Raw genomic sequence first — 12,683 nt, 5'->3', positions numbered from 1 at the left:
CCACCAGGCAAATCATCTGGACACTAGCAGTGGCTTGGCAACCAGATCAGATACAAAGAAGAAAAAAGAGGCGAAAGAACGTGTAGCTATTACAACTTCAAGTGATGGCAATGGCTCCGGGAGTTAGAACCGTAAACTTATTATACCAACGATTAAGAACGTCTTATGAGGTGCGATTACTCTTTGTGTAATATATAATCCAAGCCAGTTACTAGTTTTGTTTACTTATTATGTTTCCAAAACGTTTTGTAGGATGAAGAAGCTAACGAAGTGGTGGATGAAGGCCGAAGTCTACTAATATTAAGTCTAGTCGTCTATGGCTTTCTCGTGGAGGTTCTATCCAACACAAGTGAGATCGTATGTTTTCATTTTACTTTTTTTTTTTTTACTTTGTAGCTATCATTTAATTTGCTTAGATTTTTTACTTTTCAAAAGAAAATACTCTCGTGTCAACAAGTTCTCATCTTCTTCTTATGTGTTTTCTTTAAGCATAATTCTTTTCTTTCTTTCTTTTTTTTTGAAAAGATTTTTTTTGGGCTTATCTGTGTAATAGCTATTTTTCAACTATAAATTAGGTAAGTAACATTGATGTTGACATAATATAATTTCATAGCATTTATTCAAAATTTTCCCGGTTTTATCCTTGTTTTAAGCCGGTTCCCAGTTAAACAAAAGGAGAAAACACAAAATGTACGGTGGTATTGATTACCACATCAACAACAAAATGAATATAACGGAATAGACTGAATGAATGAATAGTATAGAATAAACTAAATAGAATAGTACATAATGAAATTATCAAATAACATATTATATTACAAAGTATAATGTGTTTATATGTTCGACATCTACAAATATTTTAAATGTTCATATGTATTTTATAGATAGTAAATAACATAAAAAGACAAAATTATAAATATATAAACATAATTCTTTCACCTTATGAGAATATACAAATTAAAATATAAATAGAATAGAACATATGTGATATATGGTGTTTTTCACATCATTGTATATATGTTTTTATTTGTTTCCAGTCGCTAATTCGTGTCAGTCTAGTCTTTTTTGACCTTTTACAGGTCTGGAGTTAGCAGAAGAAAGAAGAGAAGGTGCCTGATGAAAAGAAGTCCTTTTGGAGCATTCATGCGGAGAACACTCAAGAGAACAGTCCCGAGACTGTTCTCTCTCAAGCGGAACAAGCAGACGGAGTGATCCGGAGATTGTTCCAGACGAATATGGAAACTCCTATTTCGGGAATTAAAGCCTTGTTGCCCTAATCTCTTTTCTTCTGATTGGCGCCTCCATATAAAACGCCACCTATCTATTTTCTATTTTTCTTACGCTAGTTTTTTACAAGAGAACACTGAGTATTGCGATCTGCAACTTGTAAGGGAGAAGAATCCATCCTCTCATAGAGAATATCATCTGAACCCTATTGTTTCATACTTTGTTCTTATGCAATTTTATTCAGGATTTATGTCTTTGTTTATGTGCATCATGATCGAGTAGTGACCTTGCTCGCCTAGGGTTTTTAGGGTGTTGAGACATGAGCTAAACATAGATAAGCGATCCATAACTGTTCTTCATTCATACTGTTCTTACTGCTTTCATTAAACTGATCACTTGATGTCAGATCACTAGTTCATCACCTAGTTAACCGCTTAGGATGATAACTTGACATGTATTGAATGAGCTTAGTATCCCTAATCAGCGAAAGTAGATATTAGGGTGGTAAGTGAACTCATCGGACCTGTTCTCTAAAGCTTGCAATCGATCCTCATCCCAACGACAGTTAGGTGGTGAGATCGATCTGCAAAGCGATCACTACCACGACAGTGGAGTGTTCCAGCTGAGTGATCCGAGTTCTAGAAAGCACTTCATCGCGCTTGAATAATTGTCTGGCTCCAATTCAACACCCGATGAAATACCCTAGGCTAGCTCTTGTTTAACAGAATCAATCTCGTGTTTATTTTGCTTGTTTACTATCGCCTATTTCAACCAAATCATATCTTCTTCTTAGCTTGATTCTGAAACTTATAGAACTAGAGTGTAGACTGGTCCTCTGGATTTGAATCTTAAGTACTACAATTGCAACTGTTAACTTGGCAGTAGCAAGGATTCATTTTTAGTGTATCAAGTTTTGGCGCCGTTGCGACGGGGACCAGATTTTTTACCTCTAATTTTCGGTTTCATATCTAGTCTAAGATATCTAACTCGTGTTATTTTCTTTGTTTCAGCTGATGATCCAGGTGCATGACCAGTAGACATACTCGGAGCAACGCACAAGGACCATTGCATCAGCTTACCAACGAGGAACTAGCGAGATTGGAACGACAGAACCGTCAACAGCCGAGATCAACGAACACCAACATGGGTGATCATCCAGATGATCTCACTGCTGCGTTTGCACTCATGCAACAGCAGATGCAGCAGATGCAGCAAACGATCCAAGCGCAGCAAGCTGCTGCCGAGCAAGCTGCTCTGAATGCTGCGAACCAGCAGAACCAACAGGAGGAAGTGGTCCAGATCGGCCAGAGAAACTTACTGCGTAATCTGCCTGCTACGCGATCTGCCATAACCCCTCCACCGTGCACTAGACAGGACTTCGAGATCAAGCCAGCCTTGATAAGTCTAGTGCAAAGGAAGATCTTCAATGGGCTTCCTGCTGAGATACCGATGGACCACATCGAGCACTTTGAGAAGATGTGTGGTTTCACTAAAGCGAATGGAGTACCACCCGATTACATCAAGTGTACTCTGTTCCCTTTCTCTCTCGATGGGAAAGCTGCTCGCTGGCTTGATTCACTACCCACCGGATCACTCACCACTTGGGAACAAGTCCGAGAGGCTTTCTTAAGTCACTTCTACACGAAATCGAAGACAGCAGCTCTGAGACAGAAGATCGTGACCTTCAAACAATTGGTGGACGAGCCGTTCTGTGATGCTTGGGAGCGATTCAATGTCTACCGCAGAGAGTGCCCACATCACGGTTTTGAGGAAGACTATCTGCTGGGAGTGTTCTACGATGGAGTAGGCTGGGAGTACAGGAACGCTTTGAACTCAGCCAGTAAGGGAGACTTCATGACTCAGTCCACTCGAGGTGCATTCGAGTTGATTGAGAACATGGCCTCAAGCTCAGCTGACAATAACCGCGAAACTGATCGCACTCAGAAGGTGAAGAGCATCGACAACAGCAAGATTGATGAGCTCTCTGCCAAGGTCGATCAGCTGATTAAGAGTAACCAGAACCAGGTCTTCATCATGGAAGAATCCCCACAGGATAAAGCTACCGCGGAAGGCACATCAGAGGTGGATCAGTCGGCTGAGAATCAGCATGAAGTGAGTTATGTGAATGGGCAAGGATGGCAGTTCAAGAACTATCACCCGAACCCTAACGTGAGGAACAATCCCCACCTGTTCAATGCCCCTAAACCAGACGATAAAGCTCAAGGGAACCATGGTCAGAACAGTGGATACCAAAGGCCTTATGGAAATCAGGGAAGAACCTTTGTCCTTAACCCAGCTCAGAATGCTCAGTTCCACAGCCAGAAACAACCGGTTAATCAGCAAGCTCCACAACCGACTCAGACTGCTCCGCATGATGACATGAAGAGCCTCGCCAATATGATGAGCCAGCTGCTCCAAGGACAGCAGATCCAAGGGAAAGCACTGAATCAGGTCACAAACGACATCAACACCAGGATGAATCATATGTTCAATGACCTGAGTGTGAAGTATGACAATGTCTCAAGCCATATGAGGCAGATGGATATTCAGATTGCTCAGACTGCTGAGAACGTGAAGAGACAGCGCAGCTTAGAGTTCCAATCATAGTTCTCCACCTGGGAAAACAGACAAGAACCCCAAGGAGTGCAATGCAGTAGGTTTGAGGAGTGGAAAGCAACTGCCTGATCTAGACCCCAGAAGATTCACATCGGCTGAGAAAGGGAAGCAGAAGGAGTCGGATCAGCCTTCTAAGGCTGTACCCACAGATGAGGAAGACGCAGAACAACGTACTGAGACTGTTCCGCCTGAAGCAGAGCGACCCGCTGGGGTTGTTCCACCGACTGCAGCACCTTCTCCTGCTCGTCAGTATGTACCGAAAGTGCCCTACCCTGTTCCAGCTAAGGCTACGCGCAAGGATAAGGAAGAGATGAAGTGCAGGAAGATGCTGGAAGACCTAACTGTCAAGCTCCCTCTGATGAGTGCGATCCAGATGATACCATCCATGCGTAGCTTCGTCAAGGGATTGATCTCTGGGAAGATATCTGATGACAGCGAGTTCATGATTGTCTCTAAGGAGTGCAGTGCGGTGCTCCAGAACAGAAGGATTAAGAAGTTGGGTGATCCGGGAAAATTTGTTCTCTCGGTTCAGATTGGCAGAACACTCTTCTCATGCTCACTCGTCGATCTAGGGTCGAGCATAAATCTCATGCCATATACTGTGGCTAAGCGCCTTGGATACACGGACTTCAAGCCTACCAGGATGTCACTAGTGTTTGCTGATCGATCTGTGAAGTCTCCAGTTGGAATCCTCGAAGATCTTCAAGTTCTGGTTGGGAATACAATTGTTCCTGCCGATTTCGTTGTTCTGGAAGTCGAGGAAGACTCCAATGATCCCCTGATCCTAGGCAGACCATTCCTCTGCACTGTTGGAGCTATCATTGATGTCCGACAAGGGAAGATCGATCTCCACCTTGGAGATATTGTGATGAAGTTTGAGATGGATCAGATGCTCAAGAAGCCGATGCTGGATGGACAAACCTTCACTGTCCAGGAAGATGGTGATCCCCTAGAGCCGCATGAAGGAATGATCGAGGAGATTCTCACCGAGGATCCACTTGAGCTCGCCTTAGTCAGAGCTGAAGCCGAGCAGAGCTTAGAGAGTGTTGATGCTGATGCCTATGCCAAATTCCTGGATTCAGCCAGGAGTATTGAGAGAATGGTGGCGAATCTAAGTCTGGGGGAGAACAGTGAGTCCAGCACAGCGACTGGAACAACCGCGCCTCAGAACCCGTCTGTTCCGGCAGCTCAGACCGATGACTCATGGAGCGAGCTGAAAGCTCCAAAGGTAGAGCTCAAATCCCTTCCCAAGGGACTCAGGTATGCATTTCTTGGACCCAACTCCACATATCCTGTCATTGTGAATGCTGACCTGAACAATGCAGAGACTGCTCTGCTTTTGTGTGAGCTGAGAAAATATCGTAAGGCTTTAGGTTATTCTCTAGCTGACATACCTGGCATTTCACCTGATCTGTGCATGCATAGAATACACCTGGAAGATGAATCGATGACTTCTGTAGAACATCAGAGGAGGTTAAACCCGAATCTAAAAGATGTTGTAAAGAAAGAGATAATGAAACTTCTAGAAGCAGGTGTGATCTATGCGATCTCTGATAGTAAGTGGGTTAGTCCTGTGCATGTAGTACCTAAGAAAGGTGGGATCACTGTTATAACAAATGAAAAGAATGAATTGATCCCCACTAGAACAGTTACTGGTCATCGCATGTGCATTGATTTTCGTAAATTGAATGCTGCGACTCGTAAGGATCACTTCCCACTTCCTTTTATTGATCAAATGCTTGAGAGATTGGCTAACCACCCTTACTATTGCTTTTTAGATGGTTATTCAGGTTTCTTTCAGATCCCCATCCACCCAGATGATCAGGAGAAGACGACGTTCACATGCCCTTATGGAACATATGCATACAGGAGGATGCCCTTCGGCTTGTGCAATGCTCCAGCGACCTTCCAGCGATGCATGATGTCGATTTTTACTGATCTGATCGAAGACATAATGGAGGTTTTCATGGACGATTTCAGCGTCTATGGAAGCTCCTTTCATGTCTGTTTGTCAAATTTGTGCAGGGTACTGAAGCGATGCGAGGAGAAGCATTTGGTGCTGAACTGGGAGAAATGCCACTTCATGGTGAGAGATGGGATTGTTCTGGGACACAAGATATCCGAGAAAGGCATTGAGGTGGACAAGGCAAAGATCGAGGTCATGATGAGTCTGCAACCACCAACTTCAGTGAAGGGAATCAGGAGTTTCTTGGGACACGCTGGTTTCTACAGGAGGTTCATCCAAGACTTCTCTAAGATCGCGAGACCACTCACTCGGTTGCTCTGCAAGGAAGCTCAGTTTGCCTTTGACAGTGACTGCTTAGCCGCATTCCACACGATCAAGGGAGCTCTAGTCAGTGCACCAGTTGTCCAACCTCCAGACTGGGATCTCCCTTTTGAGATCATGACAGATGCAAGTGATTTTGCAGTGGGAGCAGTCCTTGGACAGCGTAAAGACAAGAAGCTTCACGTGATCTACTATGCAAGCAGAACTTTAGATGAAGCTCAATGCCGATACGCAACCACAGAGAAGGAGCTCCTTGCCATCGTGTTCGCTTTTGAGAAGTTCAGATCCTATCTGGTTGGATCAAAGGTGATTGTGCACACAGACCACGCGGCTCTCAAGTACCTGCTCACGAAGAAGGATGCTAAACCGCGGCTCCTAAGATGGATTCTCTTGCTCCAAGAGTTCGATCTAGAGATAAGAGACAAGAAGGGGGTTGATAATGGAGTGGCAGATCATCTCTCCAGGATGAAAGTGTCAGATGAGACAGTTCTTGATGTGGAACAACCAATGGAGTACGTCAATGCGATTGATCTGCGCAACATGGAGCAGTTGTCACCTGCCATTAAGGACTGTTCTCGCGTAGAAGGAGCATTCGTTGCAGTGATCCAGAAGGAGTACCCGAACCTTCCATGGTTTGCTGAGATTGCCAACTTCTTGGCAGCTGAGAAAGAGCCTTTGAGGTTCACTGGGAATGAGAAGAGGAAATTTCTAAGGGAGGCGAGGCACTACTTCTGGGATGAGCCGTATCTCTATCGGCAAGGCAAGGATGGGATCTTCAGGAGATGTGTTCCAGAGGCTGATATTCCAGGGATCCTTCACCACTGCCATGGTTCCTCTTATGCAGGTCACTTTGCCACCTTCAAGACTGTTTCCAAGATCCTCCAAGCGGGTTTTTGGTGGCCCACTATGTTCAGAGATGCTCACGCCTTCATATCCCGATGTAATTCCTGCCAAAGGATGGGGAGTATAAGCAAGAGAAACGAGATGCCTCAGAACTACATCTTGGAAGTTGAAGTGTTCGATTGCTGGGGGATCGATTTCATGGGACCTTTCCCAGTCTCTCACAAGAATGAGTACATCCTAGTTGCTGTGGACTATGTCTCAAAGTGGGTAGAAGCGATTGCTAGTCCAACCAATGATGCGCGAGTTGTAACCAAGATGTTCACCTCCATCATCTTCCCAAGATTTGGAGTGCCTAGAGTGGTTATAAGCGATGGTGGAACTCACTTTATCAACAAGTTGTTCCAAGGGTTGCTGAGCAAGAATGGTGTGAAACACAAGGTTGCAACCGCCTACCATCCTCAAACAAGTGGTCAAGTGGAAGTTTCAAATAGGGAGATCAAGAACATCCTGCAGAAGACTGTCAACACCACCCGCAAGGATTGGTCCCTTAAGCTTGACGATGCTCTCTGGGCATACAGAACAGCCTACAAGACCCCTTTAGGGACCACCCCATATCATCTGGTCTATGGCAAGGCATGCCACCTACCTGTTGAGCTAGAGTACAAGGCGGCTTGGGCTGTCAAACTACTCAACTTCGATCTCAAACCTGCCAAGGAGAGGCGAACCATTCAGATCCACGAGTTGGAGGAGATCAGGCATCTGGCCTATGAGAGTTCTAAGATCTACAAGGAAAAGACCAAGGCGTTCCACGACAAGCGGATCATCAGCAGAAGCTTTGCTCCGAACGATCAGGTTTTACTCTTCAATTCACGGGTTAAGCTGTTCCCTGGAAAGCTTAAATCTAGATGGTCTGGACCTTTCACCATTAAGGAGGTTCGCCCCTATGGAGCTGTTGTGTTGCTGGACACAAGAGGAGGAGAATTTGTTGTCAATGGTCAGCGTCTCAAGCCATATCTTGCTGACACAACAATCGCTGAAGGTGTAGAGATACCCTTAAGCGATCCCCCTCAAGCCTAATCGGCTCATTGAAGTCAAGCTAGTGACAGAAAACAAGCGCTTGGTGGGAGGCAACCCACTGGTGAGTGTAAAATATTGTTTTCTTTTTGTCTTTTTCTTTCTAGGAACTAACTTGCAGGTTGAAAAATCAAGAAAATTCGAGATCACTCCAGGAGAGCACTCCAGCGGTTGTTCCGCCGATTGTTCCCAGGTAAGTTCTCGAACCAAAAAAATAATAATATAATAAAAAAAAGGAAGGGGGAAGCGGTTTTGATTGGCTATTAAAAAACCAAACATTCCACTTCCCCACTTCATCTCTCTCGCCGCACACCCCCCCAGAACCCTAAAATCGCAAACTCACCTCTTCTCTTTCTTCATCGATTTTTGTTCTAAACTCTTGGGATTCTCTTGAGATTGGGTTGTTTTGCAGGAATCACCTCTCCAATCAAGGTAATCGGACAAGAACTCCCCCTTTTTTGCGCATGCAAATCGCGATTTGGGAGTGATTTCTTGGGTCCTCTTTTTCCTTTATGCTTTGCGATTTCATCCTAGGTTGTAGCTCTTGATAGTATACTTGCTACTAGGATTGAATTCATGATTGATTTTCAATGGAAGAGGAACCGATTTGTTTGCCTTTTGCGATTTTTTCTACTGTTGAGATTGAGGCTTGTGTAGGTTGTCTAGTAATCGATGGACTTGAGTAGAACAAGAAGATTGGATTGTTCCATCGTTTCTAGAACAACCAACGAACTGTGCTGATATTGGGATTTCGTTTTTGTCTTGCAGATGCCTCCAAAGATGCGGAACGCAAGAGCCACCAAGAGCACAGCTTCTCCAGCCGCGAGTGCTCCACCTGGGTACCCGTGGCCGAACAAGACTGAGGGAGCGCCCATAGACCTTAATGATCCGATGCTCCTTGACTTCAACGTCGAGGGATGGGACAAGGAGTCGGCAGCGATATACACAAGCTCCTCCTAGCAGAGATCTTGCCCACGCGGTTCGTGAACCAGCAAACACTAGGCGATCTAGGCCTTGACACTGAGGTGTTCGACACGATGCAGGCTATGGGAATCATGCCTCTCTGCTACCAGGCTCAGGTTCTCTACCCCGACTTGGTCAGGCAAGTGCTCGCGACATGCAAGATCACTTACCAGAACCCCAATGCGCCTACGTACGAGAACTGCTTCTTCTCCTTCATGGCTGATGGCAAGTTCTGCACCATCTCTCTCGACGACCTGAACTCGCTATTCGAGATTGCAGACACGCCAAAGGGGGTTTCAGTGGAAAGGAAGTTCAAACCGGCAGACACCTTTTGGGATCTCATTGCAGCCGGCAAGTTCACCTCTCGCAAGGCCTATCAGTCGCAGATCCGGAACCCTGCTATCCGGATCATCGCCAAGATTGTGTCCAATGTCTGTTCGCGAAGGAGTACACCTCCAAGATCACGAATGGAGAGCTCCAGGTCCTCTACACGGGACTTGAGGACGAGATGCGCAGAGAGAACATCACCCCGATCCAGGAAGTCAAGACCAACCCGGGGTTTCATCTCATCTCCATGTTCGCTGACCGCAAGGACACACTGTTCGGACTGATGATAAGAAGGATCGTTGCGGCAGTCTGCTCACACCCTTGTTCCAGCGCTTCAACATCAACCTCAGCTCGTACACGGTCGTCTCTGAGATGGAGTACATCGATACTCCTTACCTGATCGCATGCCACATCCTGCGCGACGAGACCACCTACAAGTTCCAGGATAAAGAAGGAAACCCTCTGTACTGCAAGCTCCCTATGCCTGGTTCACAGACTTCTTATCCTTGGAGAACATTGTGTTCTCACTCGATGAAGAGCACCTCTGCGATGATCCGAAGGCACCGGTTCAGCACGATGATGAAGACATGGATGATGTGGAGCATGTGACTCCACCGGCTGATGGTGAGTATGACTTGGAGGACTTCACCGATGTGACTGATGATCACGCCTACAGACGCTGGATGGTTGATTCCCAGAAGAAGAACAACAGCCTCATGAAGAGGATACTCAGGGCGATCACAGGCGGCTGCATTGGAGGCCAGGAGGAGCGTACACCGCAGAGAACAAGGCGCCCAGGCAAGGAACAAGCAGGAACATCGACTGGAGGAGTGAGACTGCCGAGGAACAGGAGGACAGCTGGTCACTCCGGTAGCGGCGATTCAGACTGAGTCCGAAAGGACTATTTCTATCCCTTGTCTTATCCATCTGAACTATTTATTTTTCATGTTATTTGCTTCTGTTTGGTTTGTTTCAGCTTCCTCTGATTTATTTTCACAACCAGGGATGGTGTGAACTAAGTCTGGGGGAGCGATTGTACTATATTCGCTTGTGTGCTTTTTGAGTCAGTCCTTGTGTCATTTTTATGTTTATCGAGTCAGTTTTTAGGATCGAGTCAGTCAAAACTATTGTGGAATCAGGACCTTATTTGTGATGCTCTTTAACCACCTCGTGCTTTAACCTTCTTATTCAGTGACCTTAGCAGTGATGAAAGACCCACACATGGACCTGGAACACCCTGACTTATCTCATTTGACACTCCAGAAGTTCTATACCGATCAGGTTACACTGGGCAGACTTAACTCCACTTTATCTGAACCTAATCTGGACTTTAATTCTTCTTGTCATGGGCACTAGATCAGGGTAGAATGAGAACTACACTCAGGACTTCTTATCCGATTTTTATCCCTCTTGCTGTTCCTGAGTGGCTAGCTCATCTTTAGCTAGTTCCCCTTGAACCCTGACCTTTAATTCCACCCTCATGCATTTGCTTTTCTAGTACTTTATGTGCAGATATGTGCAAAAAGGTCGGAGAGGAAAGGATCGACGCAGTTCTTACTCATCAATGCTCACACAGTGGAAGCAGGCAGAACAACCGGAGTGCTTGTTCAACACGAAAGGGAACAACCGAGGTGCCTGTTCCGATACCATGGAGAACAACGAGAAGTAAGTGGCTAGAACAGTCCAGAATGAATCACCAGTGGCATCATGTACATCACTTGTTACCTCCTTGCTCGTCACCCCAGCATTTTGTAATTCAGTATATAAAAAAAAAAAAAAAAAAAAAAAAAAAATTTATGTTTTGCTTTGATTTACTGGTGACGAGAAGGGGAAGAATCTATGATGCATGCCACTGGGGAAGTTGAGAAAGTAATGGTGGTTTCAGTGAAGTGTTCTGAAGGGAAGTTGAATCGCGCAGAGCAGTCTTATGATCGATCTATCGGAGAGCAGTCCGATTAGCAGAGATGAGTAAGGACTGTGGACCTCAATGGAGCCGTCCTCTCACGACCATTTTGTGCGATATCCTGCACCCGCTCTTGGTAAACCCTAAACTCTTGAACTCCACCATAAAAGTTAGCCTGTTCTATACCTAGCCCGTTCTCTCTGAGTAGAGCCTGTGACAAGAAGCTCACGCTGATCTTAATTGAACATAAGGAGTTTTGTCTCGAAAGTGTTGCCTTTTCAGGTTAAGATGTAGAGTAAGGAGCCGATCTTCGAACAGCGATCAGGGGGTTCTCAGTAAGTGTGTGTGGTCCTAATCTACAGCTTGTATGGTTCAGAGATTTGTGGTAAGAGTATGGTTGCTGAGAATAAGCGAGTTCCCACGCTTTCAAACCTTTCTCCCTGTTCTTGGTACTTGCCTTGTTCGAGGACAAACAAGGATCTAAGTCTGGGGGAATGATATATGGTGTTTTTCACATCATTGTATATATGTTTTCATTTGTTTCAAGTCACTAATTCGTGTCAGTCTAGTCCTTTTTGACCTTTTACAGGTCTGGAGTTAGCAGAAGAAAGAAGAGAAGGTGCCTGATGAAAAAAGTCCTTTTGGAGCATTCCTGCGGAGAACACTCAAGAGAACAGTCCCGAGACTGTTCTCTCTCAAGCGGAACAAGCAGACGGAGTGATCCGGAGATTGTTCCAGACGAATATGGAAACTCCTATTTCGGGAATTAAAGCCTTGTTGCCCTAATCTCTTTTCTTCTGATTGGCGCCTCCATATAAAACGCCACCTATCTATTTTCTATTTTTCTTACGCTAGTTTTTACAAGAGAACACTGAGTATTGCGATCTGCAACTTGTAAGGGAGAAGAATCCATCCTCTCATAGAGAAGATCATCTGAACCCTATTGTTTCATACTCTGTTCTTATGCAATTTTTTCAGGATTTATGTCTTTGTTTATGTGCATCATGATCGAGTAGTGACCTTGCTCGCCTAGGGTTTTTAGGGTGTTGAGACATGAGCTAAACATAGATAAGCGATCCATAACTGTTCTTCATTCATACTGTTCTTACTGCTTTCATTAAACTGATCACTTGATGTTAGATCACTAGTTCATCACCTAGTTAACCGCTTAGGATGATAACTTGACATGTATTGAATGAGCTTAGTATCCCTAATCAGCGAAAGTAGATATTAGGGTGGTAAGTGAACTGATCGGACCTGTTCTCTAAAGCTTGCAATCGATCCTCATCCCAACGACAGTTAGGTGGTGAGATCGATCTGCAAAGCGATCACTACCACGACAGTGGAGTGTCCAGCCTGAGTGATCCGAGTTCTAGAAAGCACTTCATCGCGCTTTGAATAATTGTTTGGCTCCAATTCAACACCCAATGAAATACCCTAGGT

At 45.1% G+C, this 12,683-nt stretch overlaps 1 protein-coding gene and 1 non-coding gene across 2 annotated transcripts in view; one reads left to right on the top strand and one right to left on the bottom strand.

Annotated features, from left to right (window-relative positions):
• Nucleotides 1-104: 104 nt before the first annotated feature.
• LOC108825193 (uncharacterized) overlaps nt 105-12,683 on the top strand; it is a 13,523-nt gene continuing 944 nt past the window's right edge. Inside the window, exons 1-2 of the mRNA XM_018598519.2 lie at nt 105-170; nt 253-357. Of these exons, the coding sequence (XP_018454021.2) occupies nt 105-170; nt 253-357 (171 nt within the window). The remainder of the gene's footprint in view (nt 171-252; nt 358-12,683) is intronic.
• LOC130500504 (small nucleolar RNA R71) lies at nt 2,887-2,993 on the bottom strand. The gene has a single exon (XR_008939126.1). It is a non-coding gene; the product is annotated as a small nucleolar RNA R71 (small nucleolar RNA).

The sequence above is a fragment of the Raphanus sativus genome, chromosome 9 (genome assembly GCF_000801105.2).
Source record: "Raphanus sativus cultivar WK10039 chromosome 9, ASM80110v3, whole genome shotgun sequence".
In the NCBI taxonomy this organism is placed as follows: Eukaryota; Viridiplantae; Streptophyta; class Magnoliopsida; order Brassicales; family Brassicaceae; genus Raphanus; species Raphanus sativus.
The sequence above is the reverse complement of the archived record's forward strand: the minus strand, read 5'-3'. Positions and strand labels throughout refer to the sequence as shown.